At 44.2% G+C, this 27,570-nt stretch overlaps 1 protein-coding gene across 18 annotated transcripts in view; it reads left to right on the forward strand.

The window, feature by feature from the left end:
* Positions 1–27,570, forward strand: part of LOC110977423 (histone deacetylase 4-like) — a 67,747-nt gene that overhangs the window by 21,011 nt on the left and 19,166 nt on the right. For 6 of the 18 annotated variants that reach the window (XM_087147972.1, XM_022231563.2, XM_087147971.1 and 3 more), the window contains exons 2-10: positions 1,772–1,975; positions 15,310–15,402; positions 16,124–16,159; positions 18,487–18,555; positions 19,452–19,657; positions 20,889–21,042; positions 23,546–23,797; positions 25,649–25,774; positions 26,175–26,275. In XM_087147972.1, the coding sequence (XP_087004098.1) occupies positions 1,960–1,975; positions 15,310–15,402; positions 16,124–16,159; positions 18,487–18,555; positions 19,452–19,657; positions 20,889–21,042; positions 23,546–23,797; positions 25,649–25,774; positions 26,175–26,275 (1,053 nt within the window). In that variant the 5' untranslated portion in view covers positions 1,772–1,959. Of the gene's footprint in view, positions 1–1,771; positions 1,976–2,017; positions 4,018–8,126; positions 8,434–14,639; positions 15,403–16,123; positions 16,160–16,309; positions 16,338–18,486; positions 18,556–19,451; positions 19,658–20,888; positions 21,043–23,545; positions 23,798–25,648; positions 25,775–26,174; positions 26,276–27,570 lie in introns of those variants that run through there. The other 12 variants (XM_022231572.2, XM_087147975.1, XM_087147977.1 and 9 more) reach the window with 12 other exon arrangements.

The following is a 27,570-nucleotide window of genomic DNA, read 5'->3' on the forward strand; positions in this document are numbered from 1 at the left end:
GCGTGCCCCATTCACGTGAAATTTAGTTTAGCTCTCATTGTCTAGGACTCTTGGATTCCTTTAGATAGAATCCTGAAAAGCAAGTCCGTCTGAAGCGTCTCTGTTTTCATGTTCCCCCTCTCCCCCTGCTTGCTTGCAGCAGATTGCAGAGAGGGATACCCTGATCATTTGTCAAGCAGCCTTTTTAACAAATTTATGTTCCTGAAATGAGCCACTTGTGCCGAAGTAGCAATTCAACACACACATGGTCATGTTTCTCCTTTGTTTTGCAGTTGAAATCCCTTCACACGGGAGAATCGATTAAAGGATAACATACAGGCATGGACCGGTACATGTGGATTTTGGCCCTGCTGAGCGACTGCTTTGATTGTCCAGAAAGAAAGTTGTACCTTTGAAAAATACAAGATCAGACGCTGGTTATTAGTAAGGTTTTTGCCGCTCCTCTGATCGACACAAAAATATATCACCACAGTCTACATTTGATACACCTGAATGAATCACATGAAAGTGAGCATACACGTAGATCATTACGACCAAGTGTTCCATGTACGATGTGTGTTGAAGACATAAATGTGGCCAGCTGCAGTGCGTACATCATTGTTCTGGCAAGTGAGGGGCACCAACTTGGTGAGCACCCGGGGTTGGTCACACGTGTCTGGATGGCTGAGTGGGACATCTTCTTGCAGGAGGGTTCATCGGTGGAAGTGGTTTTTCCAACCGCATCAACAAAAGGAAGTTGAAAAATTGTGTCAGGGTCCCCATCCTGGTTGATAAAGACCCCGCCATGTTCCTTTCCAGGAACCCCGGCTATGTGTTTCTTTGTTCACTTTTTTGGTCCCCAGCCGAACAATTTGACACGCCCCTCAACCGCGATTTCCACCGAGGAAGGAAGGCCAAGGTTATCAGTCCACATGGGGGGGATTATCCCAGTCACACAGCTGTGAAATCAATCTCGGCCACTATGGATTCACGCATTCCTCTGCCTTGTTTTTTTGGGGGGGGTTCCACAAATTTTTTATTTCTCTATCTTCTCAAGAGTAAGAAACCCTACTCTTGCCGAATGTTGTCATCCATGTTGGCACCGGTAAAATGGTTTGATTACACACAATGAGTCATTCTGGAGGATTTGGTAGGATTCAGGAAGGTCGAATGCTTACATACACATGTCTACAGGTTTGTGTGTGATCATAGCAAACACAAATAGGGAAACAAAAGTTTACTTTCCACTCTGGTTCCTGTCCTCAATATGCAGAATCTGGAATACGGTGAACAGGCAGGAAGCCAGCCTGCATTTGCCGTGCGTCTGTGTAGCGCGCTGTTGTTTGAATTAGTTACAAGCTGAGAACTAACTACATGTACCGGTAGATGTACATGTGCATGTACATGTAAGGCTGCAGCTGAATCTGTTGTCTACAGCTAGGCTTAGGTGTTCACCCGTAGGAATTGTGTGGATACATGTACATGCTGTACTGGCTTGCGGCTGAAGCTACATGTATGTCCCATAGAGGTGTGCAGTAATTGTCAGCCATAGCCAAATTGAGGCACGACTGAAACCTTGACTGCTACCAGTCCATGTGCATGTGTGGTTATCCCCCAAAGGATGCCATTTAGCCAAAGTACATGTACATGTACCGGTATGCGCCCCCTCTCATCTCCATTGGTTACTATATAGAGCCTTGTTAGCCCAGTTTGCAGGCAGCATTGTCATGTACATGTGTTTTATTGGATGATACTTAATCTCCTTTCCCAATTTTGTTTTTTTTTTTGGTAGCAATTGCATCATGGTAATAAGGGCATGGCGGGGTTGTCTGCAGTAGATCACAAGTGATTCTGTCCACGACGACGACGTGAAACGCCTCTCCAAGGGGAAACGCTGAAACAAGAACCTGGAAGGATTTGCCTCCTGCCTTCGTCCAGTTTTTCTGGGGTCAGACATCAGATACTCCCATTAATACCAGGATGTCCCAACCCAGAGGTAAGAGCACTTTTTTTCTCTGATTTTTATTTCTGACTTGTTTGATTAGCCGCCGACACTAATGATGAGAAATGAACTGTTGTACATTGGGAAATGTACACGTAATTTATATCAAGGTTTGAAGGTGCTCTACACGTACATTTCTGATGTGCCGAGTGCCAAGATTTCCATGGCTGGCCCATTGAGATTGTAAAGCACATAGGCCTACAATAATGAAATTCAGGAAATGGATATGTTCGCAAACACTGCTTGGGAAAGAAAACCTGGATGGGACCGGGGTGGACGATTCGAGTTGCTGGTTTCCTCCATTTTGGTCAACCGCGTGATGGATTCTCTGTCCTGGAAAAACTAAACCTCACATGTACGTGTGTCATGGAATTATGCATTCAAGTTGAATTAATGGTTCGGTATTCACTGTGGCTGAACAAGTCAACCCAGTATTTTCAATCCAAGAATGCGGAAGTACTGTAGGCCTGCATCAATCTAAGGAACAGTGTTTGTCCATTGTTTTTTTCAGTTGCACCTGTCCTGCCTAGAGCATTTTTTTTGCAGACAAAGGCAGGGGCATTAAAGACGTCACCGTCGAAGGTATCTCCCTCGCATTTTCTGACAAGACTCCCCTTCCTCCCCCCCCCCACCATTTCTTTCTCCCTTGTTGAATGTCTAAATTTACAAATTGTGATGGACGAGGTGAACAGGATTCACAGAACAGCCCGGTGATTTGACTGCCAAGGTCTTTGCATTTGCGTTGGTTGCCCGACCTTTTCTTCCCATCACTGTTCGTAACCAGGTGGGCGCTCTTTCAGTGTCGTGTGAGACCTGTTGGATTACATCTGGAAATGGGGGAAGAGTACGCCCCAGTTGGACCTAAACTGTCAGCTCTCTTTGTCTTTCTAGTCGTCTTGTTGCCATGGTATTCATCTTTTCCTCCAATCAGCTACTTTCCTAATGTGTTACCACTTCCCAGTCAGGGGTGAGATTTGTCCGGATGTTTTCCTGATTTCAGGATTTATTTTCACCATGTTTTTTTTTTTGATTTGAGGATTTAAGTCTATTTCACAATCTGGGAAACTCCTGATTGATCTTACGGTGTTTTATTAACATGCAACAGTTGATATCGAACACAAGAAATTGGTCCTTTAAGGGACGTCTTTAAGCAAACATAGACCTTTGTCACCTTAGAGTGCTGTGGGCCGTGATCAATCCCATTGTTGATTATTTTGTGGATATTTCAATTTCCTTCAATCTGCCATCTCCATGATCAGTACATGTACATGTGCAGGAACAGCAATACGCATGTTACATGAAAAACACTGTAACCGCGACTTTACTGAGTCTTGTTGAGTTGAAAATTTCTCTCTTGTTTCTGTCTTCTCAGTTATCTATCTGCTTTTCCTTGTCAGTGTGTGATCTGTTAGGGAGGAAAAACAAAATCATGAAGCTCCCCCCCCCAAAAATTGTCCTCGACAATAAAATCAAGAAACATGCTCTTGGAGGGTTCTTATTGCTTTTATATGTTTGGCGCCCTCTGTTGACCCTAAGAAACTATGCCTGAGCCTACCGCTCTCTACCCAAAGATAGCATTTTCTAAATGTGTAAATTATGTAATCTGCATGCCACGCACAGCGTACAAATCTAGGCATCTTATTTACCGGTACCTCGATCAAGTGAACGTCATACTTCAAAGGTTTATTTGCAGCTGTGGTATCACTGACGAAAAAAATTGGAAAGTTTAAAAAAGAAAAAAAAAAGAAAGGTCGTTGGGTTTGACAGCTGCCGGCCCTTACAGCTGTGAACTGCCAACAGTACTGAGGAATGACGGGCACTCTTAAATGCCTATGCTTCTACTTGTGTGTTGATGGTATGTCGTACATTTTCTCCTTCCCGCTCATTACTGCGCCTGAGGTTCGCCTGGAGATAAATTTGTTATCATACTCACGCTCTGGAACATGGAATAATGTAGTACTCCCCACGGTGTACGGGACACAGAGGCACAGCATCATTGTCTATTCCACTCATGGTCGTGTGATAACAGTGTACCGGTATGTACGGTCATTTGCCAAAGTTTAAGACCACCAGAAATTTTATTGGTATTTCTGTCACTGGGACTGCATTACATATTGTCTCATCGAATGATTACTTAACATGTTTTTACAGTGGTGCATAACATCAGTGCTATATACTCATTTGAATGAAATTTATTGCAAAGGCAAGTCTTGTATAACATTTTGTCTGTAAGGCAGCATGGGTAAAAAAGCCAGTCTAAGAAATTAACCACCTTCGGAATGCAAATGCCAGTGTTTGTACAATCTTCGTAGTCATACTGAAGAGGTGAGCTGAAACTCCACCAGAATATGCGCATGTATTGTGTTCCCCATTCTTCCTAACCCGGTGTTTCAAGGAGGGAAACTTACAGTGTATATGGATGATTTCTGAACAAGATAAAGGAGAGATATTAAGAGGAAAGTCTTGATTTATTTTTAACACTTCATTGAGTGCTTACGGTGTAGCAACAACATGGGATCCAAAGTTTATTCACCTCATTTGTCAGTGCTAAAGTGAGAGGTTAATCGGTTGATATTAAAAGTACATAAATTTACCAATTACAGATTAGTAAATTTGGATTAACAACGGGTGTATGTATGTGCATTATTGGTATACATTTACATGCACATGTGCTCATTAGTAGAACTTCGCCACAATTACAGCAAACTTGTCAGTGAACCGGTTCATGTGCAGGGTTCTGGCCAGGACAAAATTAAAAGGATAGGGGCATCCGCCAATATGCTGGATGGAGGGGAGTTGTTGACTGGACATTATTTGACACCCGAGGGCGCCGCTTAACATTTATTTCATTAAATATTCTGTCAGTCGTTGTAAAAAGGAAAATCATCAGGGCGAGACCGACTTCTACTCTTTTCTCCACATTTTCTGGGGAGGGGGGCTCATTTGTGTTTTGTTGTGCTTTTGTTAGGGAAGGAGCACGCGTCTGATAAACAGTGTGATATATGATCCATGTTTCATTACTGTTCAACTGTATTTTACGTGCGCTTGTTCTTGTTTGAGAAGCTCCGTGGTATGAAGTTTGTTTTGATGTGCATCAGAGAAATATAACGACTTGTAGTTATAATACAGTTGTCACTTTATTTAAAAAAACTTCAATCAGAATAGTTTGGGTTTTAACTCAACAAGCATAATTATTACAGGAGTGCCTACTTAAAATGAACATCACCTATCATTATTTGTGCTTTCTCGCTGGGTTCTAAAACTTTTGTCAGAAAGAATATGTTGCCACCGTCCCAACCGTATTCTCATCATCACAAGGTTAACGTTTCGATTGCGTATCGGGGGATTGACAGCGTGTTAGGGTTTTGCTCAGCATATCGACCCCAGAAATTTAAACCTGCAAGTGAATTCCCACCCAAATTATGTACATGTACATAACGATATGGGCATTGTACACCTTTGTACATGTACATTGTGAAGCTCTATGCTTGTCATGAAAAATTGGAGCGCAGGACGGGATGGAGTTCACCGATTTGCATGCAGATTGTATTTCTGTGTAATAAAAATTTAAAAGCCTTCCCTGAGTTTTAGAAATCGTAATAAATACTGGGGATTTAGGTTACGTGATACTCTTTCCGTTCTTAGAATTGTTGTTTTCTGTATTGAGGTATAATGTGTACTGTGAGGCTGAAGTCCCTGTATTTGTGACACTCGTCCTACGTGCTCATGTGGGCAGCGGTATCCTCCCTGTGCGCAGATTTGCTCATGGTAATGCTCATGAATGTGCAAGATAGATATGGGGCCAGATTCCAGGAACAGCTGTCAGGATTGAAACCGACCAACAATTCAGCCAGGGGGAATTGCCCGGCCTGGTGACTATATGTACACTTAACCCACTGGTCCCCTGAGTGTTGGGGGCAGTGTTCCTAATGGTCCTGTGCACAGTCCTTGGTGGGTTCAGCTGTACCAAAACAGCCCTTTGTTAAAAACATAAGGGCCAAGGGGGTTCAGTGTGTGCCTCGACAAACTGACAGATGGGTTGCTGCTTGCCAGAAAATTGTCCTCCTCAAAAATCCAACAGCATACATGTTCATGTATGTTATTCATTACACCTGTTACCGGAACATTACACCTTGCAAAAATGCACACTAATGTACACATAATACTTGTAATGTACATGTACAAACAATTTTACATGCCGAGTTTCACAAGATGCATATGAATCTGTGAAGCTGAATTTGTGAATTTCTAATCTTTTTTTTTTGGCCCAAAGCACAGGTACATGTAGATCTTGAAAAATGGAATTTCACCCTAGGTTTGAATACCCTAAGACAGGACTTAAAACTTTCTGAACTGCATTGGAATGCACCAATACACATAGAAAAGATTTCAGATTTATTTTATTGTACCAATAGGCAGTGCCTTCTCACTGTACATGTGTGTAAACCTGTCATTACCTCACTGATAAATTTGTAATATTAGGTTCTTTAGCTAATGAGAAGATCTGGCCTAGGCTCTGAACAGAAACGGCACAGTGTTGAATAATTCTCTGTACCACACACACTGATACATCTGGAAAGAAAGTCTCAGAGAATTCTCCAAGTTCAGCAATCCACCTCCTCCCCCACACACACACCAAAAGTAACTGTCGATGCAGTTTTTTTTTTCTGTCCCGAGTGATCTGAAGGTGGCACTTCTTTGTCGAGACCCTGCGTGGCACACCTCAACATTTTGCAATGCATCAGAAATCCTTATTTGATTAGGAAGTCCCCTCAGCCAACCTCACCGTCTGTGCGCAAATGGAGTGCGCCAAACAGCTTTAGGACGAGGAAGTCTTCACTCAGTCGCCGCATCCCCTCCCCAACCCCCCTCCCCCACTCCACTTGTCCCCGGGGACTCATTGAAGTGGATAACTTCCAAGCCCTCCCAAATATATCCTTCCTTAATTTCAGTTTATTTGGGGATCTCGCTGGAGATTGTTTATGCCCCTCGTGGCGGAGTCCCAGCTCTGGAAATAGACACTGAAATTATCGCCCATTGAGAATGTTATTGTCAGTCTTGAGTTGCTGGAGCTATATTTAGACAAGCTCAAGAACGACAGGGAAAATTAGTAGCAGTTTTTTTTTTTCATCAAGAAGGTTAGCACTCTACACTGTGGTTTTATTGATCAGCCGGCTTTTGAGTAATTTGTTTACTTCTAGAGAGGAAATTACATGTATATGTATATGTAGCTATCAGCTACCCAACTGCACGCTTGCTCTATCCCACCGAATGAATTTTAGGGATGTTTTGGTTGTGGGTTTCTTCAGGAAAGAAACCTGTCATCTACATGCCAGTTTAGGCCCACGTGGTGACTAAGTCGGTTGAAAATTCTGTTTTTCTAATCGTTTTTAATCATGCTTTAGTTCACAGGAAAGTGCACACTCTTGGATGAAACACATTTACCAAGATCTGTGAGATGAATGTTGCTAGCCTGTCAACCCCCCCAAAAAACTGAATTTTCCTGTTATCACATTTTCAGTATGTTCCGCTTTGTGTAATCTGTGGGAAGAAAAAAACCAAAAACCAAAATGTGAAGGATGTATTTTCATCCTGGGGTCAACACCATTGTCAGTGTTGTTAAAAATAACCACTGAGGGTGGTGTTTCGTTAAGCCATAGTTTCCCCTGTGCTGAGTCACTCAATTAGAAGAGCAAACGGCCATCGCATTGTTCAAGAGCTGCGTAGAAATCCCCTTCCCCTTTCCCACTGGCTTGCATAAACAACATCCAGCATTGCACCGCTCTCGCACTGCCCGCATCCTCCACAGCCCGGTCCCCTGCACTGACTCGTTCCATTCTGCTCTGCACGCTCCCACGTCACCCAAACTGAGCCGAGCGGAGAGAATGGGGGAAGCGAGCGAATCATGGCTATTTTTATCCCTAGCCCGGGGCCAGTAAACGCAGTGCTTGGACTAAATATAGCCCTTCTCCATTGCCGAAGCTTGATTATCTTGAGTGCGTGACGTGGGCAAGCCTTGCTGGAGCTTCCTTAACCCCCCCCCCCCGCATCTTCTGCCTGGCTCGGGTTTCTCTCTTGTAGCTGACTGGCACGTCTTCAGTTTGTACCTGTGCCCCAGCCGACGCAAACAACCAATTTGAGCTCTGTGATTGGTGGCACGCAAGGCACATTGATCGGCCGTTTGTTGTGACCTGAGCCCCCGTGTCAGGTTGGTTTTTTTTGTTCATTTTTGTCGCGCCGGCTTCACTCTCTCTCTCTCTCGTCATCAGTTGCCGTCGGACTCCTGTCTCTGACTCAATTTGGTACTTGAGAACTCGTCAACTTCCATCCACTCGAGCCCAGTTTTTCTCCTGTTGAGTAAATTCTGGCTATTTCCTGGCTAGTTGTAGTCAGTGTATTCCACTGGTTTTTTGGGCGACAGAACTGACTTATTGGATTTACAAGTCACAGAGGTATGTTTTGACATATTGTACATTCTCTGTCATGATAATTCTTTCACGCTAAGTTCTGTCATGATTTTTATCGAGTAAACCTTTGTTTTTTTACAGTTTACATTTACATGATTTACATGCTTTGTTTCAAAATGGTTTATTTTCTCTCCCTGTATTTCAAACAAATCCCTCAACTGATTTTGTTTACTGTTTGCTGCCACTGGTCTGGTTTTATTATATACATTAATTTAAGTCTGTTACATTGGCACCATTGTATTCTGTGAGCAAGTGAACAAGATGAAGTACACAATTTTTTTTTAGAACTTTTTGCACTTCAAAAGTGATGAAATTTTAATTCTGCACTCTGTGAAATTGTGTACAAGTACGTGTTTGCTCAGAATAGCCCTGGTATTAACACGCCGATTACAAAGGAACGACGTGTCATCCTTGTTTGTCTTGGTGGCGCATAAAAAAAACACCTGCAGAGGGTAGAAGTGTTTGATCATCTTATTGACTCCGATACAAAAATAACAGGAAATTAGTTCTATCTCGAGGAACGATTATCATAGAGAATGACATCAGTGTTTGCGTAGCTACAAGGGATCAGGATTTCTCGATACGTGTATGTTGACAGCGATTAGAGAGAAGTGACTCAGGAGGCACTGCCTGCGTGTCTGTTTATGGATCTTTGTCTGCCCACTTGGCAGGTTTCCATCCGTGGTTTTTTTGAAGGGAGGGGAAGGGAAGACTTTTGTCCTGAAAGAGGCAGGGCGGGGCACTGATTTGGAAAGAAAAGAATCTAAATCTGTTCTGGTCGTGGGGTATTTGTGTGCCTGAAGTTCAATGTCCGGCCTTCCGTGCGGACATTGCATTAATTGGTCTCAAGCGCTCGTGTTTAAAGAGTTGTGTTTGGTGCATGGTGAATGATGCTGATCTGTGGACACACAGGAAGTCATTCCATGAGTCATGCAGTCACAGCTTTACGTAACAGTGCTGGAAATACATCGTTACAGTCAGGGGGAGGGGGGGCATTGCTAGTAGACAAGTGGATTTGGATCTGCATGTATCTTGAAAACTTGGTGTCGCATGTAATTCAGGTGAAATGATGGATTCAAATTTCCGGGAAGGAAATCAATCAGTGATTTGTGAACGTGGAATTTTAGTGGGTTAGTCACCCCAAATTTCTCACATGATAAGCACATCTTGTGATTCAAACGTACAGGTACATGTACTATAAATGCTGTGTCCATGTAAATTATGCGCTATCAAGTTGGGACGCTACTTGGGCAGCGTGTGAAGATGCTTGCGCACCTAGTGTGAAGGAGTAGCCACGATTGGTCGACATTGTTGGCACCGTGGGCATGCACCGTCACAATTGGTCGGGAGAGCTGATATTGATGTCGGTGCACGTTCATCCATCCACAGTCCTTGCGCTTTTTGCAGTGAGTTTTCCACAACAGGTCTTTAGCATTGTGTAGGTACCGGCAGCAGGGGCTCGACTTGCTGGTAAAAATCCACTAGATTGAAGGACAAACGCAGATGCTCCAGAATTGTACAAAACAAGAAGCCTTCAAATAGGTCTCCAGATCCCCTGTTTAGCCTAAACGTTAAGCATCATCTATTTCAAAAAGTTGCTGAAACTTTCACTGTATGAACAATTTATTGAAACAAAAACAGACATTGTTTACCCCCCCCAGCTCTTCTTGTTAGTTCCCATCCTCAAAGAAGAAACACATAATAAAAAAAAGTTAAGAGTGAAAAACCAACTCGTCATGCCTCTTCCCTGAATGAAATTATTCACTACCAGTGTCTAAAAAAATTGTCCAAAAAAATAGGAAATTTGGCTTTCCTGATTGGAGGAGGATATATTTGGAAATTAGCGACATGTCCCCGGCCGGAGAGCTCATGAGGATTAATTATCGAGATGCGGGTAGTGGCTGGCGTGTGAGTGTCTCTCCACCCAGATGTTTCCCATCAGGGTTCATTAATGTGATCCTGGTGCACGAGAATGACTGATCAATTTGTTTTGTTCCGAATGAGCACAGCCGGGGGGGGGGGAAGTTTTCTTTTCTTTCCCTTGCTCTCTGGTGATATTTAAGCTCATTAGGTGTAGTATTTTTAGCACCCCGTCGTTACTTTAATGAGTTGTCCCAGAATGCCTCGCTGTAAGGGGAAGATGCAGACTTGGAGATTAATGAGCCAATGCGGCGCTCCCAGCTTGGTGGAGCCCGGCCTTTCAGTCCCCCCCAAGAGTCCTCCCAGTTACTGTTTCCACGACGAGAATTTTCAAGATGTCTTCGGACAATGTGGGGAAAAAAAAGAGCAAGGCTCACTTATTTTGAGAATCAATTTTGACGTGAAACGTACAAACGTGTCATGAAGTGTGTTTGTCTTTCATAAAAAAACCACATGTGATGTAAGCATTTATATCTGCATGCCAGTTTGTTGCTCTGTACTGTTCACAGTGATGGCTGTGACTGTCTTGTGTGACCCAAAACTTAATTTATTTGTAAGACAAATGCCTACTTCATGTACATGCACCTCTCCGGTGATTTCAGTTTGAGTGTTTCAAACCAGGCTTAACTGACGCGTTGATGATTTTGGAGAAGTTCTCCAAATAGGTTGGAGTATATCAGTCTCTGTGGCCAAACTGGAACATGTACGAAAGTTACTCCCGAAACTAACTTTTAAAATAACACCATGGTCAACTATTCCTTTCAAAACTAGCCTTCCTGCATTACAGGAACCTATTCATGAAAGTTCCTTAAGCCCAGGTGTTAAAAATAAACCAGTGTAATAAGCCCCCCTCGCACCAAATTCCAGTTCCCAAGCCTGGCCCATCGCTGACCAGTCGCTTGAACTCTCGGCACAATACCTTCCCCCCTCCAAAATGCCAGCTGCGAGAAGAACCAGGCTAGTCTTGTCACAGACGGCTGTTGTAATCACCTCACTTCCTCCCCTTGTCTCCAGCCCTTGGACGATTGTGATAATAATAGCGAGACTTCCTGCATTACCGTGACCAAAATAGACCCGAGTCGTTTCAAGGATATTAATGGATCACAGCAACCCCCCCTCCTCCTTGCAGAGACTGTCGCTATGCTCTCATCTTGCATTTCGAGATTGCTAGAAGGCCCCGGTTGGTCTTGGGCGATGCGGAGCATGCCGCTTCATAAGTGTTGACGCTTGAAGAATTCTATTCACGCTGGCGCACGTGCAGAGCTTTGCTTGGCTGGTGGGGATAAGCACACTGTGAGATCAGAACTAATTTGACAGAAGACATCTATATTTTTTTTATATTTTTTTTGGGGGGGGGACTTGGTGACACAGTACAGTGACAAGGTATCCTTTTGTCGGAATGTACTTAGTTTGATGAATTATCCCGTGTTTGAAGTGAAGTTTGCTTGGAATTCGTTTTAAGCATGTTGCAATTTTGACTTCCAACCCTCGGAGATCTTTTCCAAATCTTCCTGAAGGGTTTTGGGAGGATTTGGCTGGATTGAGGAAGGTAGAGCCCAGCCACTGTTTACTGTGAGTGGGGGCTTCAGGCTGCTTGATCAGTGTTAGTACAGAGAATGTACTCCAGTCTTGGTTTACCGCAGGCAGAAGATTTTGTGGGGAATCTGGACGGTTCCTTGACAGAAATGTCTATGGAATTGGATTAATGCTATAGCACATAAATTGTCTTCTCTTCACTTTAAAAATGTCCGCAGCGTGCTTGGTGGGTTATTGTGAGTGTACATGCACAGTCAGTTAAAGGCACTCCAGGTTCATGTGTATTACTTTGCAGTTTTTTAATATCCACTGAGGCGGCATAATGATAATTGATATATCGGGACGTTACGTGTACATGGTACACATGGACCTGTGTGTTGGAGGGTGTCCATGTAAATGATCGCTGGTGGAACACTGGTACGTACCTGCCAACTGCTGTTCCAATTTAATCGGAACTGTTCTGAATGTCGAGTTTTCAAATTCCGAAAAGTCTAACATTCTGATTTCCATGAAGGGGGAAGATAACTAAATGAAAAAGTCCCAGCAAAAGAGGCCCCTGCATGTACATATTCCGATATGTGTGAAAAAGGTTTCGCTATTTATCTTTGTCAAATGGTAGTTTTAACATGTATACCCGTTCGTACACGTTCATGTTTGTACGTGGAAATAGCTTCTCCTGCATGGCGGCTTGCTTGCTATGGGCTCAGAAAATGAGTGTTCCCGTCTCTGACTCGTTTCGGACGGTGTGCCGGTATTGTATTCTTGTGGTCTTGGTTCCAGACCTAGTCCAGTTTTCAAGTACCAGCACAGAGAAGCTTTGTACTCAGAGATGCATGCACACCCATCTCTTCTTCAACAGTATAGCTGACTTGGTAGCATCAGGGATTCTGTCATTAGTGTGTCATGGCCGTTGACCCGTGACCCAGAATTTGTACTGTAGGTGAGTGTCCTGTGCAGTTGACCTACACGGACACGTTTTATGATACCGCCTTAAAAAAAGAAGGGCACAGATGAATACACTGGCTTAAAATAGCCAAGGACAAGTGGACAGCAAGTGGACAGTGGTGTTTTACACGGCAGGTGATTATCAGATCAATGACACCACGTACTAGTAATAAAAACTTCATTAAATGGTACCAGCGAGGACGGGTTGATGCTTTGATCCCAGAGTTGAAAATCCTGTTATTGGGTACAGAGCTGCAATATCCACAGCAGTAGACCAGCCGTGATTGTCCAAGATCGGTGATAGGGTGTTTCTGCAGTGTTGAAGGAGGCCACCAGTGAAGAGACCTGGGTGTCTTGTGTAGAGAACTACGCACTGGTCCAAGGGGCGAGAGATCTTGTACGCTCTGTGGTGTCCAGTCGTTTATTTTGGTCTGAGATTTGTTTTGTCTGAAATTCACAGCTCTTTGTTTTTTGATTAATTGATCTTCTCACGACTTCTCCACAAACAGAATGTGTTGACAAAGACAAATTCATGCAGAAACCGAGGAAAGAGAGCAACCAGACAACACGATTACAAGATATTCGTGTGCACAAGTAAGGGTTGGGGGTGTGGGTGGGGGTGTTTGTGTGTGACACAGACTACTTGTGATACCGGTATGTGTGATTTTTCGTGAACCCCACGTTCCCTCTGATACCGTTTGTTCTCCCTCTGCTCTGGAGTTCAAAGTTGGCGTCGGGTGCCTCAAGTGATTTCCAGTTTAGTCAAGTAATGTTTACCGTGGAAGATTACCCGTCCCAAAGTCCAGGGACGCCAAGTAAACACCACATACTCCAGTGTCGGCATGACCCTTTTAGCCAGCATTTAAAACAAAAGAAGAGAAACTAGCAGGAGGGTTTGTCTTTGCTGTTTACTTTGGGCTCAGTATTTTGGTGTGAAGGGTCTCTTGTGAAGTAAAAAATGCTGGGCTATTTTAAGACTGAGGACCACAGAGGAAAGAAAATCTTTGTGCTTCAGAGCAGCATCGATTAATTTGTTTAAATTGAATTCTTGTTAGAACATTCCTTACAAATGTGTTTAGTGTCTTCCAGGTTTAATTTTTTAAGTTAATCTGACCTGTCGACAGATCTTTAGTACAGGCAAAAATATCAGAATTTTGAAGGAGGCAGCAGCTGAAAGTGTGACAATAATATATTTTTGGTACCAGCATAGTGTTGGAATTTTTTTTTTAAATTTATCCTGCTCCCACATTTGGCACGGAAGGCCAACGCATCGCATCCTTACCCTGGTCAAGTAAGCTGCAGAAGTGGGACGTTTTCTCTGAGCAACAGACCAAAAAAGTTCTTTTATTTGAAAGTCCATTTGGCAGGCTGCACGTTGTCCCATTGTTGGATTCTGTTGCAACCAGCCAACTCATAAAAAGACTTTGTTTTGTTGGGTTTTTTTTTTGGTTTTTTTTTTACAAACAAAAAAACCTCTGAAATTGTTTGAGAGAGAGATTAATAGTAACTGCAGTAACTGCTGGTGGGAAATTGCAGCTCAAGAGTAATACAGATACAAGACCTCACTCTCCAGAGAGAACCAGAATACGCCCGTTGGAATCAGAAGCCTGTGTTCGTGGAACTGTCCAATTCCCATGGCAACTCACATCCTGTTTCTCATGTGACAACACCCTCCCCTCTTTTTTTTTTTTTTTTTAGATTTTGCATTTCTACTGATTGCAAGACACTCCTTGCAGGAAAGCCTGACACCCTGACCTCACCAAGAGGTGAACAAGAGCGGGGCCACTTTTTTTTTTAATCCCCGGTATGGTTGTTGCTATCACAGAAAACCCATTCTCTGCCATTTGCCATAAAGGGAAACACTCTACAATCAGCAACCTGACAATGGCTGTAACCGCTCGTTCCTATTGGTCCCCCGGAACTTTGTTGGTGATTCCAAAGTTCACCCTGGCCTCTTGATTGTTGATCTGCTTCAGATATAGTGCACTCGATACTGCGAGTCGGCCACACTGACAACTAGACTCGTGAATACCAGGCTGGTACTTGTATACATCACGGCTACAGTACCTGCAGAATCACACATGCATGTCCTGTACCGTGCACTGGAAGCTGTGTTGGGATCTGGTTTCTCTGTGTGTCACCCGACCAGCTGTGATGCACTGTGTTTCAGTGCAGTCCCGACACCAGACAACTTCCCCGTGTGGATTTTGGGCTTGGGGGTTGAGTCCTTCAACTCGGTGCTTGCCTTTGCGGGATCAGAGACATCAACTTCACTGAGTGTTTTGACAAGTTTTGCAAAGACCAAGTTTGTGTTCACTGTGCGGGATCGTTTTTGCCTTCTGCAGATCTGCCTGTTTGACTTCTGCATGGGAGTTTTCTTGGATTAAGAAGGCCCAGTTTTGTCAGGACTTAAAAACTGTGTGGAAATTTTTTTTTTGTCGGAAATCAATATGTTTTTAGATTCTGCAATGTTGTCCGTCGCTCCGTACTGTGATGATGACAGGCCGAGGGCGCGGTCTATGCCCGAGGCGAGAACGCTGCCCATCATTAGGGGTAAGATCAACTTCTATTCTTAATCCACTTCAGTTCACCACTCAACAACTCAACATCCAATCATTTACACACTGTGACAGTAGTTTAAGAGGATAACTTTCCAGGAAGAAAAGAAACCAGTTTATGGTTGATGTTTTGTGTGATCGTTCCACTTGGCAAAAAAAAGTCTCAAAATTGGTGCTGGAGAATACAGCATATTGCATTATCTGCCTTGAGCAGAAGCACCCCCTCATAAGTTGAAAGACAGCCATGTTGGTCGAGAGTGCTCATTTTGTTGATAGCTATGCAACGTAATGCATGCATTTCATTGTTTCTAAACCGGCAAAGTGCAGTTCCTACAAAAAGAGCTCGGTTGCTCGGAAAATTGCGCCCTCTCTTGGTTGTTCTCGGGGCTCATAATCAGAGAACAATTGAGAAGATGCAGATAGAGTGCGTTGCTCAAGGACACACAACATGACAAGTAGCTGGTTTCGGATCCCTGACTCACACTTTGCAAACAGCACCCCAAGCTTCATCTCAGAATCATATTTTAAAGATGGATGGTAACAGGTGTATGGGGTGTCCTTTTTTTTTCAACCGTCACATATGTACATGGACTAGTGTGTCACTTCAGAAAGGCCATTATCACATAATCCAAAACTACATGTACATTTGTTTTCTGATTCTCTGACATGGAAAATAAACTCACCGGAGGGAACGTTTTTACTGATTGTGTATTCAGGGAAAATGAGAGCAAGAACATTGCCCATCATCAGCGGTAAGATGGATAAATTTGGATAGATTTGCCCATGACTTGCAACCATTCCACTGACAACAGAGATCATTTCCAATTCATTGTGGCAAATGCCTCAACACTCGCCTTTGGAAAGCAGTGTGAATATTCCTCATGAGCCAATCTCCAAAGATCCTCCCAAAGAGAGATGCATAAATGATCGGTGAGATGACTTGTATGATGCCCGTAAAAGGCGGGTAAAGGTTATTGTGTGATTGTGAATGCGTAGGAAATCATTGATAAAGCTCGATACACAAAGGCTAAATGTCAATAACTGGTTATAAGTGGTTTAGAAACTGGAGAATTGCCAAGTTGGCTCGGACCAACGTCCATGTTGGTGTACGTTAATCATGAACACTTCAGAAGAGTAATTGTTCAGACTTCAAAACAACTTCAGAGTTTCATCCCCCGGGCACGCCAACAGGAACACAAACAACAAACCCAGTGATTTCAGTTACGACGGCAGATCATGCTACCATCTGACCATGTTAAATTAACACACGGACATACATCCCCACAGCAACTGGGCTCTCACCCCAGACTCGCCCAGTTCATTGACACAAACACTCCATGTTCATCCAAAACTTCACCGACCTTTCGCCGCAACCTATGCACGCCGGCAAAAACAGTGGGTCCTTCATTACACACATGCCCCACTCTGTGCTGTTGCTGCATCCAGGGCTTGTCCCTTGTTGACGCTCACACACACTACACACACACGCTCGGAAAGAGAGAAATCAAAAGCTCTATAAATAGACCCACTTCGCCGCTGTGATATTGTCGGATGACAAGCCATCGGGCAAATCGCTTGTATCGAATTTATGCTTGGCCCGGCAAGCTTGACGCACGTAGTTGTGCCCACTTAAGGATGAGTCTAAAAATTGCTCGCCACGACAAACAAGATACTACAGGTTTGCGTCTTTTGGTGGTGTTGTTTGCAGCGGCACGTGGGATATTATTTGGGGAGTTTTGTTTTGCTAAGAAATCTTGACATGACGACTTTCAGGTGCCTGCCTCTTTTGTGCCTGTGTGCATTTAAATATAGTTGTTGTGCATGTAACACAGATCACATTATCAAAATAACTGCAAAGATCTGTTTACTTATTTATGGCTAAGGCCTTTTTTTTTTTCATGACACATGTTTTCGTTGAATTATTGGTCAGTACACCATCTTTGGAAATGCTGTAACAAGCTTTGCTCATGTACATGTACATGTATGTCTCTGTAGCTCCAAGCCTAGATGTTGAACACGTACAGCTGTCTGTCTGAAAAGTCTGTCAATTTTCTAAACGCAAGTTCCATGTAGATAGGTTGAAATTCCTCAGCCTTTGTATAGTTGTGTATGGTATTTCGAATTCTAAACTGTTCCTGTACTGTACATGTATTGTGCACTGAATGTATTTACATGGCAGTCCTGGTACAAGTGAGCTGTTTTTATATCTGATGTCCTTCAAACAGACAGTGGCCAGTCATTCATACCCTTGGCCTGGTCTATTCATAGACTGTTTTGCAATGACTGAGCACCGCTCTATATTCACAGTTGCAACAACAGCCGCCTATCTTATTCCCTCCTTATCCCAAATCCTTTTTTTTGTCGGCCACTATCATGAGGGTGCTGTTATTTTTAGAGGACAGCGCAGTTTCTAATCTAGCTTTGGTTGCCGAGAGGTTCTTATTCCACACAAGCAACCTCCTTTTGTGGAGGTGATTTCTTTCTTGAATGATAAGGCTGGATTTTCAATGAGATTATATATGTTTTTTTTTTACTCCACCGTTTGTACTCGAGTGCAGTTGATGTTACACTGGTTAGCTTCATTGTGTGCTAACAATGTTACCCATGAACGACAAGTGAGTTGTGTTGCTGGGCAATGCCGCCGAGATCAATTGTGATTGATTAGGATTGATCAGCAACTCCCTCGTGAGAAAACATTGTGTGATTTGAAGGCTGCCCATGTGGAGCCCATGTAGGGTCGTTAGGTAGAGCAACTGGAATTGCATGGCAGAGGTCAGAGGTTCAACTCCCGAGATACCAACGCTGGTTAGTGTTGATAGCGAGACATGCTCTTGCAAGGAGCGGCTGTAATCTGCGGGCAAGTTTGTGTGGAATTGAACACCGGACCTTTCACCCCATACAGAGCCATTGGTTTAACCATGCACCTATCCAGTACCCATGGCCGATTCCACCCACCAACTGGGCCACTCTGTGGAGTTGTGTGACCAAGACATCCGCACCACTAATCAAGCCGTCGCGGCCGATAGTTAAACATTACTTTACGATTCATGTAATTTGTTTTTCTTCCTCATGTCTGCAGAATCTACCGTTGGAGGAGGCCACGAAAGCGTGAACATTGAGACCCACTTCAACAGTATGCACCTGAAAGGTACATGTATGACAAAGGGTCCCATCCCGGGGTTGAGGTCGATAAAATTCCCGGAAATATCTTACCCTTGGATCGCAAGATATCCTGTTTAACATTTCCCAGTGGGTCACATTTGCTTCCTTTTTTTTTTTTTTTTTAATTCCCAGTTGAATAACCTGGAATACGACTCTGGAACATTTGTAGCCAGTGATTTTGCCTCTCCTCAAATGTCTGTGGAATTTGATAAAGCGACATTGCCCGGACTCATAAATATCAGATTGCCCTTTGTAAAGTGGAATTTGTTTTCCCCAACTGACAGTCAGTAGTTTCAAGTGGCTTCTCGGAATAGTTGCAACAGACAAGTTTAATGGTTGAACTTTGAAGTTTTCTTGGGTAGTCAGTGCAAGTTTTCAATCAACTGATACTGTACGCAGAGAGATTGAAATCTGTCTCTGCCTCAGTGTACAAAACAATGAAATGATGAATTTGTTCTTTTTCCGTACTTAATCCAGGCTGAGATTGTCAGTCCTCACTGCAGTATGTTTCTACTCCTTTAATGTGTATACCGTATCGCTCTCGTAAATTTTGGAAGGTGTGAAAAATGAGGGCAGGTTAGAAGGCTCAGAATTTTAAATTAGAAGGGCCACCTAACTTGAGAGAAAACGTCAAAAGAATGGGTCTGATGGTGGGAAAGTTCTGAAATGTTGACAGTCAACGTCCACTTGGATGATACCAGCTGACCAACCAGAAGACAGATTGTGACAAGTGTGAAGTTTTACAAGAAAAACACGAAACCCAAATACTTGGGGTTCTACAGGTCCGAGATCATTGGATGGCTGAAATCCACCAAAGATGGTAGGACAGATGAGCTGATTGGACATTCTCTTTCCTTTTTTCCCCCTTGCCTGTGGGAACAGAAGATGTGGCCAGCAGCCAGGTGCCCGTTGGTCCTGGTGACCTGCCGACCCGGCTCAACCCCGAGGCGGCCCGCCAGCTGCAGAATGAGCTACTGGAGCTCAAGCAGCAGCAGCAGTGGCAGCAGCAGGTCCTCATCAGTCAGTTCAAGCAGCAACAGGAGCAGCTGGCCAAGCAGCATCAACAGCAGCAGCAAGAGCTGATCCGGGTAAGTGCCTCAACCCAACGCTTCAACCTTGCACCTCAACCCAGCACCTCAACCTTACACTTCAACCTTGCACCTCAACCCCACCACCTCAACCCACCACCTCAACCCAGCCCCTTAACCCACCACCTCAACCCAGCCCCTTAACCCACCACCTCAACCCAACGCTTCAACCTTGCACCTCAACCCAGCACCTCAGCCTTACACTTCAACCTTGCACCTCAACCCACCACCTCAACCCCACCACCTCAACCCACCACTTCAACCCAGCCCCTTAACCCACCACCTCAACCCAGCCCCTCAACCCACCACCTCAACCCAACGCTTCAACCTAAACTGTCCCATGTGCCTTTTTTCAGTTTCAACCCCTTCCTCATTCTTAGCTTATCACCTTGTTTCCAAATATACAACTTTGTAGGTTCCAACCATCGGTCACCATTGTCACCATCAAAGATCGTATAGCACCGCATAGCAGTGCAAGATGGAGAACTTCATCGTGAATATGCATAAAACGTTATCGAATGGGCGCCATTGGGTAGGAATACGCTGTGAACGTTTTCAAAAAGAGTGGATTCGGCTTAGACTTCCTTTTCGCTGGTTCCTATCAGAGCTTTACCATGTGGTTTCAAATGCTGCTTCAAAATGGCTGGAACCAGCAAAACCAAAGTCTAAGCCGAATCCACTCGTTTCCAAAACATTCGGTCCGTTAACACAACAGGTGCAGGCACCGCGACAGGCACGCACACTTGGTATGCCTGCGCCTATGGATTAACGTTCACACTCGAATGGCGCCCATGGTGATAACACATTTTTGGCCGAGTTCACTATGTTGCGCTGCTACGCGGCGCTATACAATCTTTGGTCACCATTTTGGCAAACTGTAAAAATTCGTATTTATCACCGCAGTTTGAGAAAAGTACAGTTACCTGAAACTTTGACTTAAAAATTTGTCAGCTGGAGTCCTTACTCGGATTAGTTAGCCTTTATTTTATCACTTTTGCCACCACTGTTTGGAAGAATGGAACCCTCAGTGGTTAGAGGCTTGTATTTAGTGAACAGACGAGGCAGTAGGATTGTTACTTCCATCTACATCTCCATGTCCACAAACCAGCAGCGTACAGCCACAGACATTTGCCCGCGACTAATGAAATCTTCCGTTTCTAACCTTTTCTTGTGCCTTCCTCCTCTTGATCTCCTCTTTAACCTTCCCCTCTGACACGTTTATGTCTTACAGTTTCCCCTTGTCCAATTTGCACCACAGCAGCAAATCCAGCACGACCGCATGATCCTGGCGCAGCAGCAGCAACAGCAGCAGCAGCAGCAGTTGGAGGCGCAGAAGCAGAAACAGCAGCACCTGAAACAGCTGCTGGCCAAGAAGGACAAGCCCAGTAAGTTCGCTTCCCCTTTTCAGTTGAGAAACGCGCGCAGTATCTGGCAAATGCCACTTAGGGCCGGGTTCCTCAGACCTGCCTAGGAGAAAATGTTACTTGGGGAATGTAGGCGCTTGGCCAAAATCGGCAGGGAGCCAGGCACAGGCCAGTGTATCTCACATGACATTTTAGCTCGTAACTGGTGCTAAGCATGCATGATCTGTGCTGAGCAAATTTTTTTCTGTGCCAAACAATTCCACAAATTGGCACGTAGTTTTTTTTGTTTTTTTTTAATGCAAATTCCATTCAGCACCTTAAAACCCTGGTGCTGTTATTTTCGCACCAATTAGTTTTTACCCCCGCTTGTGTAACGAGCGAAGATTGCCCTCAGTGTTTGGGTCAAGAGTTATACCTTAGTCCGTCCTTGTGCTTTGCCACAAAGCACTGGTCAAATACATATATTTCTATCTAACATGCTAATGCCGTGCCGTCAAACCCGAAATTGTGTTGCACGATGAGATACTGTGTTGACATGGATTCATTTGCAACAGAACAAGAACATAGCGAGGATGTAAATTATCACCACGTGTAAGTGAAAAGTTGCTTCCGGCAATACACTTTGAAGAAAAGGTCAGAGCCAGATGCTTTGTTTCCGTAGTCACTTGTGTATTTGGAGTGGGTTTAGTTTCACCTCAGACATCTTGATGTGTCACAGACGGTATGCCTTAGTTTAGAGTTTTTCCTACTTACAAGGAGCAAGGAGCTCGTTTTAGTCTTGCCTCATTCCTTGGGGGTTGTTTTTGCTCCTTACAGCCGTAACTATTTCACTTCTCTTGAATGTCAAACTAACCTTGGCTCCAATTTCGGCATTGATTTTTGCCGCTCGCGGCTCGTCTTATTCCACCCACGTAAAACTGATTGGCTCTAAGTGCTCAGAGCGAGTAAAATCATGTACTCCCTTCTCCATTTACCTAAATCAGACCGTCTTCCATCAGCGTTGTCCTTTAGTCCTTTGAGACCCATTTCTTCTTTTTTCCCTTTCCTTTTTTAATTCCATCCTGCTTGTGCGTATATTTAGATCCCTTCCGTATATCTGACGCCCTCATTATGTTTTCCCCTCGGCAAAGTTGGATGCTATCATCAGCAGTTTTATTTTTGGGACCTTTTTTTTTTCTTGTTAATCCCGTCTTTTTTTTTCTCTCTCAGTGGAATAAGGTTTATATTCTGCCAGCCGCAGCCTTGCACTAATCACAGGAAAGCTGTAATTACCCCCGACTGGTGGCTAAGTTTAGAGCTGATTATTGTGAATGAAAGAAAGAAAAAGAATCTTTGATTAGTTTCTGAAACTTGCTGCTGGTCAGCTTCCGTTTAGGGAAGTAGGAGGTTAGATGTTTTTCCAACAATTGTCCGCCTGCAGAAAAACAGCTCTTTTTTTTTTCTTGCAGGTCATACGTGATTGCTCTTATGAAATAAGTTCAGAGAAAAGTAGCTTTATTTGTGTCGATGCAGGTGGTTTTTTTTTTTCTTCTTGGTCGGAAATATTAAAAAGGCCTCTGCGAATGGCTCTTTACTTCAGCAATAGATGTTTTGTGTTGTTAAGCTTGAAGTATTGTAATTGGGTGCATGGAACATTTACACATCAATGGAACATGTTCTCTTGCACGGCAGAGAAGATGTCATTGCTTAATTTGACCCGTGTACAGGTATGTAGCTGCTTGCCCAACATGTTTACCAATTCAGACAAGAGGTTCTTCGCAAAGAAGATCTACATATCATTATTCTCTGAATACGAATTGTGACATTCAAGCGCGAGTTGTTGACTCAACGGGCAATAGGCTTTCTGGAAGGGTAGGGTTGTATTTTGAAAAGGTGACTTAATTCCGCCCTGCTCATCGTTCCTTGACGCATCTTAGTCGGAACAATTTTTTGAGCAGGTTTAAGTCACTATTTCTATTGTGGGTAAATTGTTCCAATTTCTCTCCGCCGCTCTGTGGAATGATGCGTTCTTACTGAGCTTGCGGACTTCTCAAAAATGTACAATCCGGTTTTGCATGGTGTTACTGTTGACTGCAACCCCGCAACCTCACAAGGGACTTGATATCAAGAAATAATTGAATTACTGGTGTCAAATTCTGGCAGTATCCACTTTCAGGAAGACAATTTTTCTTACAGCCCTAACAGTCCCAAATCCTCCAATTTCAATGTGAATTTTACATACACCCGAGGGGGTTGGTGTTAATAACCCCCCCCGAATCAGTACACAGTGTCTAACATCAGTGTTGTTCTTATGAGCTGATTGTAGTGGGCTATAAATAAAGGAATCGTCGGGTCATGTGTCAGTTGTCCTCCAGATAATATAACAGCAAAAAGTCTCCCCCAAAAGTTGTATTACATGGCTAGAACATGTTTGAGTCTTATCAAAGCTTGCTCGTTTTCAGGCAGCAATCTTCAGGTTATTTTCGAGTTAAGTACCATAGTGTCAACTTCTTTAAACTGTTTTTTATGAATCTCATCTCCGAAGGTGCAAACCCTTCCGAGGAGGTGAAGGAGAAGCTGCACAAGTTCCTATTGGACCGCAAGCAGCGCAGCGAGCTGGCGGCCAGCGGGGGGGCCAGCCACAACCACTCCCCACCCCAGGCCTACCGCCAGTGGTCCATGGCCAACCGCAGCCCCCACGGCTCCGTGGACCACCACTCCCCGCCCCACAACATCTCCGCCCACTACCAGCCCATGTTTGGCCAGTACGACAGTAACTTCCCGCTACGAAAGACTGGTGAGTTGGCCCGAGTATTGCCCCACCCCACACGCTCCTGCATCTGCGCCCTCGCCGTCTCTGTTGACAAACAGAAAGAGACGGAGAAGAATTTTGTCGCAGTCGGATTTCTCGGCAAAGTGAAGTTGTCTCATGGAGCAGAAATAACATTGTCTGTATTTTGGGGGGGGGGGTCGCCGCTCGGGAAATGGCCCATTCTCTCCAGTACTGAGGGTTTTGGGATTTTCAAGGAGACTTTTTGGCGATAGAAATTGAGCGAGAGAGAGAAAAAAAGAAGAAGCAGGTGCCATCTCTTGTGGTCACATGGAGTATCCCGACACTTGTCGCAACCACACTGCTGCTACTTTCCAATGCATCCTATCCAGAATACTTACTTCCCCCCCCCAATTCTTTTTAATCCATTTTATCAGGATCCGAATGTAATTGCAGTTTTTTCATCTACATAAGTGCTGCTTCATACAAGTCAGTTCCTCCCTATTCATTGCTGAAGAGGTGGAGGGTCTATTTTTAGAAACATGGGCGCCAGAAAGGGGTCAACAATCGGTCATGGTGACTGCACCCACCCATTTTTCCATTGGACTTTGAACAGTGCTGTAAGCGTTGACTACCAGAGCGATACCATAGAATTTTTTTTGGCAAGTGCCAGAACAGCAATTAGTTACGCAGTAACTAGTTGTAACTAATGTGGCGATTGCAGAATTTTAAGTTCAGTGGAGGTAGGTGAATGGTGTTTCGGTCTCGCCCGACTGAGCTGTAGGTGCGCAGGGCTGTCATGAACTATTTGAAGGCAAGTGTGCCTACGGGCGTTGACCCAAAGAATCCAGGATGTTACTCTTGATGTCGGTGACATCATTTGTGGCGCGTAACCTTTTAAATCAAATACAGAGAGTGGTTTGGCAGTCACAGCCTTACCGCCTGAAAAGCAGAAATGGAAATTCTGATACTCTCCAGTTCAGAGTTTGCGGTTGAGCGGCCCGAAAAAACCCAATACGTTATCAACCCATGTTAACAATGGGAGCTTTAGGAAGGAAATGTGACGTTAACAAATTGGAGTGCCTTTCAGTTGTTCAGTGACACTGTAGAATCGGTACACTTGGGCAAAGGCTTTGTTAACAAGAAAGGGAGGTTTTTGTACCGAGCAGTAAATCTCTCCCCCAGGGTGACAAACTGCCTTTGCTGTGTGCGTGCTCATTTGTTCACATTTGGCACGGACTACACAATAGTAACTGCAAGTGGCATTTATTACCACCCCAACCCCTCTCTGCCCATTTCCCGGGGGGGAGGGGGGAGAAGGAGACATCTGTGCAGGGAATGTTTTGCTAAACAAGATCCAGTAAACAGACTAGTTCCTGTTCCCTCCATTACATGGGTATTCTGGGTTTTAGAAGGAACGAAATGGGAACAAGTCCATCTCGGAGAGAGTTTGTACATATGCTTCGCTTGGTTCACGTGCACTGTTATTGCACATGAAGAGTCATTGCACGAACTACCGGTAGTTATCTGGAAAGTGGCTTTCCTTGTCCTTTTCTGCGTCGTTGCTCTTCTTCAAGATTCAGCTTCATCTCAGGTTCTGTTTACCGTTGGAACCAAGTGGAAATTTCTCTGACGCTTGACCTCATGCTAGACATCTGAAATTTTTTTGCGCAAGAAAATGGAGCGGCCGCAGGGGTTAAACTCTAGAGACTAAACGTATGAAATTTAGGCCTTAAGATACGAGAAAAAAAGCCAGCTTTGGGGGAAAAACCCTATTGACAGCAGCTTTCCCTGGTTTCATCCATGGAGCCGCTGACCAATCACCAAAGTAAAAATTGGACGGTTTTTTTCCATCTCCGTCTTCCTGTTTGTGCCTAGCCTCGGACTCCAACCTGAAGGTGCGCTCTCGCCTGAAGGAGAAAGTGACAGAGAGGCGGAGTCACGGCAGCCCCCTCCCACGAAGACGAGACGGGCCCGGAAGCCTCAAGAGGAAGCCATTAACAGGTCCGCTGCGGGTTTGTTGTCGAGGGAAAAAATGAGAAAAATGAAGAGCTCTTTCTATGGAACAGTCTTGAAGCTGTGCAGAGATTAGCAATGTAGTAAAATAAATGCTTATTACCTACACTTTAAAAGAGGCAAACTATTTTGACGAAAGCCTTTAGCGGTAGTCACATTGAAGAAAATTCTTTTTTCTTTGGTAGGAGTCCAAATTTGGAAAATAATGACCATGGCTCTGTGCTGTTAACAGTGAATAAGAAATTAAAGAAACCAGAGCCATTGACAAAAATGCTTTTTGTGGCTTAATGACCAAGCTGGTTCTTCACTGTCTCGAAAGAGCAAGTTTGTGTCTTGTCTTCAGGGAACCATACCAATGTGGCCACTAAATTTCCCCTTGTGCCCACAGTGGACACCTCACCCTCAAGTAGTACTCCCGGATCAGGTCCCAGCTCTCCCCTCAGTGCAGGAGATGGAGCTAACGGATTGGCTGCGGCTGCCATGCCGGAGGTAAGGTCCCTCAAAGTCCTAACATTTTGGCCATCAGTCTATTCTCACCACTGTCGCAAGTTACAATTGAGAAAACCCTGGATGGAAAAGCAGGACGTAGGTACTAGGAACATATTGAGTGTAGTTAAACTGAATTTTTACCTTTTTTTGGCCCTGTTTCAGTAGTCTGTGCTTACCTTCAAAGCTGTTTTCTCTTCGATGTTGTGTCCGCTATTGCCACTACTGAGAAGGCAGCAGTTCGCATGCACCATTAAAACCCTCCTATGTGGAAGTCCCTCTTTAGGTCACTTGGTAAACACCTCAATGAAGCACAGCTGTGTCGTGTTGTGCACTGCACCAACAGTCCCTCACAGGAATATCAGATTGCACTTTTGTGCTGCCCAATAACTTTGCTTCACTGTTTCATGTGCATCATTGTGCAGTAAACCAAATGCAGTGAAGAGGACTGCACAAAAGACCCTGGGTCATTTTGTGCTGGCCACCAACTGTGTACACACTGAACCTGTGCATGTTTGTGTTCCATATAGAAAACACATGCAAGAGAGTGACAGTGGGCACTCGTGCACATTTGTGCTGTAAAACCATTGGAGGGTTAATTCAGTCATCGTTGTAGAGATCATGCAAAATTGGAAAATTAATAATAATAATAATGCAGAACACTTAGAATGCGTCGGTATCCGCCAAAAACTGACGCTCGTGATGCAGTACAAAGAACAAAATGATAATTCAGGAAAATATTTATCAAAAATATGCATACTGAAAGTGGTGGGGATTGAGAGCCACTTTAAAATCGGTAACGCCTGAAAGGGCAGGAATGTCAATGGGGAGCTCATTCCAAAGTTGTGGACCTGTGTGGGAGAAAGATCGATCCCCCAAGAAGGATGTGTTTTGGGAACAACAAGCAGTGAAGAGTCGGAGGATCTTAGTCGCCTGGAGGGTTGGTGGGGAGACACCAAATCAATCTTATTCTCAGAAATACCAGACCGTGTAAGATAAAAGGGTTTCTGTGAAAGGGAGACGGGACATCTGACCTAACCTAACCTAACCTTACCTGAAAAGGCTGCGATTTTGGTCCAAGCAAACTTGATTGTCGACTCCTGTACTTTGTGGATTGTGATATTGAGTGACTCATTTGTGGGACAGCAGTGGCATGTTAGCGACTTGTTTGTTTGAGCCCGTCACATTTTGCACAAAAAATTCAAATTTTGCATTGAATCTGGTGCACGCATGATGCAGTATTGAGCACGTGACCTTTGATTGCATGCATGTCTCTCTGCATGGGGATAAAGGACTTG

This window comes from Acanthaster planci, linkage group LG17 (assembly GCF_054643075.1).
Source record: "Acanthaster planci isolate LZ-2023a linkage group LG17, COTS_SCS, whole genome shotgun sequence".
NCBI classification, from domain to species: Eukaryota; Metazoa; Echinodermata; class Asteroidea; order Valvatida; family Acanthasteridae; genus Acanthaster; species Acanthaster planci.